The sequence below is a fragment of the Cryptomeria japonica genome, chromosome 5 (genome assembly GCF_030272615.1).
Source record: "Cryptomeria japonica chromosome 5, Sugi_1.0, whole genome shotgun sequence".
Taxonomy (NCBI): domain Eukaryota; kingdom Viridiplantae; phylum Streptophyta; class Pinopsida; order Cupressales; family Cupressaceae; genus Cryptomeria; species Cryptomeria japonica.
In genome coordinates, this window is record NC_081409.1 from 80,382,074 (window position 1) to 80,389,294 (window position 7,221).

The window sequence follows — 7,221 nt, forward strand, 5'->3', positions numbered from 1 at the left end:
ATTGTAAAAGGGCAACATGCCTCCACGACATCCATGGGTCTCAAAATGTTAGTCTCATGACATCATGGCATTGCCTGCGGATTTGGAGGCCGAATAGCTACAGTCCATAGTCAATGCCGCATTCAATTGTGAGGATAGGGAACCTATTTCAGAACAACGTCTACCTAGCACCCAAACTTTATCATTGATCATATTTAATAATTTACAAAAAAAAACAATTCCTTATATTTTAATTTTTAATTATTTAAAAAACACAATCAATAATAATAATAAAGTTTGAGTACTGGATAGACAATGACCTATTTGAGGGTAGTCACCGGGCCTATCAACATGACATAAAGCCTGCATTTATCGTCCTTTCTCGTCTGTTGACGAAGACCCACATAAACTTTTTAGGGTACCTTTTCCGACATGCGGATCTTCCGTGTTCTTTCCACCATGCTGGAACCAGCTGGGTTGCAATTCTATCTTTGCCCCACTTTGACAATTCATGGAAATTGATCCAGGTCTCCTATAAAATAACTGATTGGAAAGAGGGAATTACAAAGAGAAACACACTTCATATTCAGCTGGATCGATCATCTTTATTTTATTTCCTCGGTATTAGGATGGCCGAATATTTCTTTTCTTTATGCTGTTGCTCTTGCTGCTCCTCTTCTGCTCCACAATCTCTTCAACAAGAAGCCGCCTCTTCACGAACACCTCCTCACCGACAAGCCGTTCCTGAGCATTTCACCCCCCCTTCACCTTCACAACCTTCTGAAAAAGAGGCCACGGATTTCAAGAATATTCTACACAAATTCACTGATGTCAGCAAGATTCACGGTCTGATTCAGATTTTAGAGGATTTATTGAAGATCGCGGTAAATTATCTACATGATATATTTTATTATATTGTTAGAAACATAATAGGGATTATAGATTTTGCCTAGGTAACAACTGTAGTCATCCACACTTTGCTTCCCTAATCTATCCTTGTTATGCTATTCTGAGTTTGACCGTACTGCTGTCCAATACAGACGGGAGAGAGGAGTGATAGAGGATCTAATTCAGCGGCAGGCTCTCATATCCAAGATGTCAAAACAATCCTGGAGATGCTAGATAAACGTATTGGCAAGCGTCCTTTAAGGGTAAAATTTCCATTTTAGAACTATGAGATTAATTGGTGATAACATTTCTCCATTATTTACCTCTAGCCAGTTAAAAAATATTAGATGGCTGTAACTCAACACATGAGAAATAATATATATTAGATGGATGTTGATTGCCATATCTTATATATTCTTGGATAATTTCCGTACAGGAAAATTCTACAGATGACGCAATTGCAGAAATGGGAAAGGTTTTTATAGATTTACTCAAAGGCTCTGAGAAAATTTCTAAAGTAGGAGTAGCACTTTCTATGTTGGGATATGTATTGGAGAGATCTAGTCGGATGCATGACAACAAGACTGAGTGCCTTGAAGTTTTGAGAAGGATGTTTAATCTTGGAAAGCAAATTGTAGAATTGAATGAGCAAATTTCAGAGCAGAAGCAGAAACTAAACGAGGGAGTCCAGTGCATCGTTGAAGGAACTATCATGTGCATCTCCCAACTTGCAGAGGCCGATGTTTTCAGGTCAGTTCAATCCTTCCTCAGTCATTCTTGTTTCTTCTACAAGGAAGAGATGGTTTTTTTATTTATTTTCAAGATGTCCCTTTATTGCTCCTCCTCAATTTTTATTTTTTTTCAAGATGTCTCTTTAGTTGCTCCTCAATTCTATTTCTAAATATCTACTGTAGCTTCATCTGTAATAGGGAATGTTGCCACAACTTAAGTTGTTGGGTCAATTCTAGTGATAAGTTGTATTCCTTTGCATTGCACTTTTTGAATTTTCTCGACTCTAATTTTAATCATCAATATTTTTGTCTTTTCTAAAGTAATATAGTTTTACACATTCATTCATTTTCTCAAGTTCAAACTTTCTACATATCACATTTTAGGGTCTTATATCCACTAATAATTCTATTTATTCGTCAAAGAGGTAAATTCTTTTAATTTTCTACTAGCCTAGAAATTCTACAGCTTTCTTGTTTGATAACAACTCTTACTCATGAGTTGAATGTTTACTTTCACCTTCCCCATAACACTTTAAATACTTCTATTACGATTCCCTTTTTCTTTGCTTTCTTATCGTAGCATAGTCATATTATAATATCTACCAGGGTTCCCCCAACTCAAATTATAATTTTTTTTCAGCTTCCTTTACTAATCTATTTACTAATCTATTGTTCATTTCCATCTTTGTCTTTGTCATATTTCTTCCTTTAACTTGACTATCCTTCATTTCCATCTTTGTCTTTGTCATATTTCTTCCTTTAACTTGACTATCCTTCATTTCCCATTATGACATTCCTTCCCTTACATCCACAACTATAGTGCCACTATTTCTCTTTTAATTTTTAGAACCCTTTATCATGAATCCTCTACACCCTATATCTAATGTTGTTCCAATATCAAATTGATGGAGACAACCTTTTTCACTACAAATTAGATCTTTAAATATAAAAAATAAAAAATTATACAATACAATAATTCATACAAATATATATTTTTTTATTAGACTAGTACTATTGCACTCGTTATTATTCAATTTGTTTTTCCACTAATTACATCTATGAATTTTATCTTTCTATGTTTATTTTTTAATTTTCAAATAATTAGATGCACCACTTTGAAGTTTTCAAATTACAAAAATTGATAACAATTTAACCAATTAATCTTTCATATATCCAGGAAATATTATATAATGAATTCTATGAAAACTATTGTCAAACCATAAAAATAATAATAAAGATATCTAAATTCTCAATATTGTTAGATTGACAAAAATATTATTTAATTATAAAACATATCCAAATATGCTTGTTTATATTTGAAATAAAAAATATTAAAAATTTGAAAATGTTAATCTAAAATCTTTGTGACATATTTTTTACAACTAGAAAGAATAAAGAAAGATGATTAAAAATATCTCAAAACAATATTTAAAATATTAAATTTAAAATCACATTAAATAATCTATTTTTAAAATTATAATTACTCACATATATTTTTTTCTTAATTTAAACTCTTTAAAATTAATTCAATAACTATATCTAATTGAATGTTAATTATAAATTCGATTGAATCTTAAATTCAATTAACTTTAATTATAATACTAATTGAGTGATAATTATAATACTAATTGAATGTTAATTATTAGTAAAACATTTTTTATCTTATAACAATAAAATAATAATAATTTAAACAAAACTAATAAATATCACTTACATAACAATATATTAAGATTAATTTTCTTGTATTTTATTTATCTAATACATTAGTTGCACTTATAAATTCTATGAATCAAAATTGAACCCTAATAAAAACTAAAATGCCAATTTTGTTTGAGTTGAAAGCCTAAGAAGTAGCCTGGTACAATACAGTGAAAACGGATAAATATACATATAAGATTTCTTTGTAGCAAAACAAAATTTACTTGTTAATATGGCTTTTAGCTAGAACTAACCTTAATAACAGTAAGCCGAAACAGAAAAGGGTATTTGTTTTTGTATAAATGCAAGCAAGCCTAAACTCTCTTCTCTTTCTCTACAATCATTTTATTTCTAGCATTCGAGATCTATACAATCAACATACTTAAATGTAAATCAAGTGTTTGGATTGTGTGAAGGTTTCTTGCTGCTACAGTCAATGCCAATAGCTTAAAAGATTTTCAACTCAAAATAGACCGCTTGTATAGCGACATCCATTTGTTGGCTTCAATTGACATAGGGGAAAGAGTGCCAAAGATTTCTCCACAAACACAGAAAATCTATGCATACAAACCCACAGGTAGGATATTTTATAATTCTAATCATCCGTTCTTGTTATCTTTTGTGTTCTGCCACAAACTTTGATCGAACTTTTCCAAAAACTTTACAGTTGGAATGGAGAGCGCACGGGAAACTGTAATTCAACATCTTGATTTGGATGCACAAGATGAAACACCAATTGTTGTAGTTGTCTATGGATTTGGAGGCATTGGCAAGACGACACTTGCCGATGCCGTTTATGCTAACATAAGTCTCCAATCTTATAAGCATTGTAGAATTCAGATGGATCAAAATTGTACCAAGAATGATCTTAAGATCCTCCAAGAGCAGATATTGTATGGATTGTTCAGAGAGAACTTGAAATTGAATAATTGTGATGATGGTCGGGCAAGGCTGTTGTCATCTTTAAAAAACAATCCTGAGCAGCTTTTATTTTTATACCTTGACAATGCTCTCAAAAGTAATGATCTGGAGCAACTTCTACCTACAGACTTTTGCAGTTGCCTTCCACCGAAGAGCCGAGTACTTGTCACTACTCGAAATCTCAAGGAGACAAACATATTTATCTCCAGTAATATTCGACGCCGAGAATATGATGTGAGTCCTCTTCCACAAATAGAGTCCAGAAAACTTTTGTTGAAGAAAGTACCAGACTACAGTGATGAAAGTAATATACACAAACTCCTTGAGCTATGTGGTGGTGTTCCGCTTCTACTGGAACTAGCTGGTTCGCAGCTAGCTATGAATACCCGAAATACAAAGAATATAGTATTGGAGATGCTTAGAGAAGGAGAGAAGGTCGAAGACAGAGATATAAGCGACAGCATGGTTGGTTTTGTATATGACAGATTCTCAGAACCTGTTAAACAGGCATTTCTAGATATTGCATCCTACTTTTATAATTGGAAAAGTAAAGAAGTGGCCAGCATAGTTGGAGAGGAAGAATTTGGAACTCTAGAAGCGACGTCATTTGTCAGGACATCTGAAGGCGGCTATGTGATTGTTCATGACATAGTTCGAGCAAGAGGGAAAAAGCTATCAGAGCAAGAGGGAAATAGAATAAGAGACCCTGAGACTTTAATAGAATGCTTGAAATCTGAAGAGGTATGTCATTCTTACTATGTCTCTCATAAATTCCATGAAAATACATGTCATTCACAATCATAATGGTTTATTTTTGTGCAGAAACTCAGAAATTTGAAAGGTATTTTTCTTAGTGAAGGATATCAACAACTTCCAATTGAAATTAGTCTTGATCATCTTAATTGCATGAGCAAATCATTAAGAGTGCTACATAATGGTGGATCACAAATAACATTCAGTGGGAAGTGCCATAAACCATTTGAACAACTCAGGTACCTTAAGATTCCAAGTAATGTTCCTGATTTGCCAATGGAGTTTGAGAAACTTAAGCATCTCTCCTGGTACAGCGGCCCATTGACACAGAGCATGAGTTTGTATGAGGTAAGATCTGTCTCCTTCGAAACATGTTTATCATTTCAATTAGCTTTCATAAGATTATATGATAACAATGGATAACCTTTTTCACATTTGTTGTGGAAATATGTAGTTTCCTCCAAGCTTGTGCTACATGAACATTGAGGATTCTTCTACAGGCAGAGTTGAATATTCTAAAATTCCTCCCAAAGTCACTAAAGATTCTTCACTAGTAAAACTAAGCTTATATCGTTTCAAAAATATGACAAGATTACCAGATGGAGTAGAAGAGCTAACAAACTTAGAGGAGTTATGTTTAAGATATTGCAATCAGTTGAGAGAACTTCCTTCCAAGTTGAGAGATCTCAGCAATCTAAAAGAGTTGACTTTACATCACAGCAACAAATTGAAAAATTTGCCTGCAGACTTTGGGCAACTTAGCAATTTAACAAGGTTGGATTTATCTGGCTGCTCTAGATTAAGTGAATTGCCTTCCACCTTTGGACATCTTGTTTCCCTAAAATATTTGAATTTGAAAGATTGTAAAAGTCTGACAAAGTTACCTTCAAGTTTTGGCCAACTCAAAAATCTAGAACAATTATATTTGAGAGACTGCTCTGACTTAAAAGAGTTGCCTCCAGATTTTGGGCAACTTAAAAATTTAATAGAGTTAGATTTGAGCTTCTCTTCTGGGTTAGAAGAATGGCCGTCAAGTTTCGAAGATCTCACAAAGGTAAAGAAGTTGGTTTTGACAGATTGTTCTCCAAATTTGATACAATCGTTACCACATAATATTAAAAGAAGTAATTGTATTGTATCAAAATAAATAATAATTATATTCACCCCTCAATTGTTTTTTTGAGAGGGCTTTTTATTATTTATAAAATTTGTAAAATGAGGTTTGTGACCTCTCTTTAAAGAACATAAGTTCTCCACCACTAGGCCAACTCAGACTGTAATCAAAGTATTATAAAAGTATTGTGTTTTGATTTTTTTAGTATATTGTCTATGACATGTATTTTTTGGTCATGCAATTTTATAATGTTTCTTGGTATTATTAACATTGATAGATTTAAAGTAGCTAGGAAGGATAAATTTTTAATCAATGTTATTTTACAGAAATAATATCAAGGAAATGTGCATTTGGCTCTTAATCTAAGGATGGAATATGAATGCCTATGACTTGTAAATTCAACTTGTCACAATATGAAAATTCAAAAACCTTGGTGTTAAAATTATCTTTGAACTCTTTGTGCACTACTTTGATCTAGGCCAATCCTATAGTTCAAGTTCAACCTTACACAGTGAAATCCTAATCCCTTGGCGTATGATTATAATCAAGATTAATGTAGATTAATGTGATCTAGGTCATTGTATTTTTTATTTTTTCGTTGATGTGTAAGAACTTATAGTGTCTACAAATACCTTTGATAAATTAATAAATTGTAAAGATTCACATTCTTCGTTATTGAATACATTGAAAAAATAACTTGATGACCTAGGAAAAGTGTTAGTAGATATCAAGGAAATATGAAATGGCCTAAATATGAATTCTAATGCAAGTAGTATTCCAAGTATAGATGTTCCTAAAAATTATCTTTGTAATCAATTGAGATGTTTTATTGATATACCACAATTATTAGATTAAGCCACTTTTAAAGTCCACATACTTTTAGTTTTGACAAAAATAAAATTTCCCAAGAACCTTTTCAACTCCAAACTAATTTCATATAACTCTTTTAAAACCAATTCCTTTTGGAACCACATCAGATCCTAATTAAATTAATTTTAGATTAAAAAAATAATAATATCATTAGTTTATAAAGTTATTTTGGCAAAGATATATATTTTGAGAAACCATTCAATATTTTTAAGAATTATGAGAACCACACAAGTTACCTATAATATTAAAATCACTAAAAAGGTCATA

General features: G+C 31.9%; 1 protein-coding gene across 1 annotated transcript; it reads left to right on the forward strand.

The window, feature by feature from the left end:
* Nucleotides 1-532: 532 nt before the first annotated feature.
* Nucleotides 533-6,237, forward strand: LOC131032797 (disease resistance protein TAO1). Its single transcript, XM_057963848.2, has 7 exons — nt 533-863; nt 1,020-1,130; nt 1,304-1,617; nt 3,713-3,873; nt 3,964-4,958; nt 5,040-5,318; nt 5,425-6,237. Exons 1-7 carry the CDS (start codon nt 609-611, stop codon nt 6,115-6,117), a joined length of 2,808 nt encoding a protein of 935 aa, XP_057819831.2. The 5' UTR covers nt 533-608; the 3' UTR covers nt 6,118-6,237.
* Nucleotides 6,238-7,221: the final 984 nt, after the last annotated feature.

Coding starts and splice junctions, on each gene's coding strand:
- LOC131032797 (XM_057963848.2), top strand. CDS start 609: ATGGCCGAATATTTCTTTTCTTTATGCTGTTGCTCTTGCTGCTCCTCT. Junction 3,874..3,963: donor CTATGCATACAAACCCACAG/GTAGGATATTTT, acceptor AAAACTTTACAG/TTGGAATGGAGAGCGCACGG. Junction 4,959..5,039: donor AATGCTTGAAATCTGAAGAG/GTATGTCATTCT, acceptor ATTTTTGTGCAG/AAACTCAGAAATTTGAAAGG.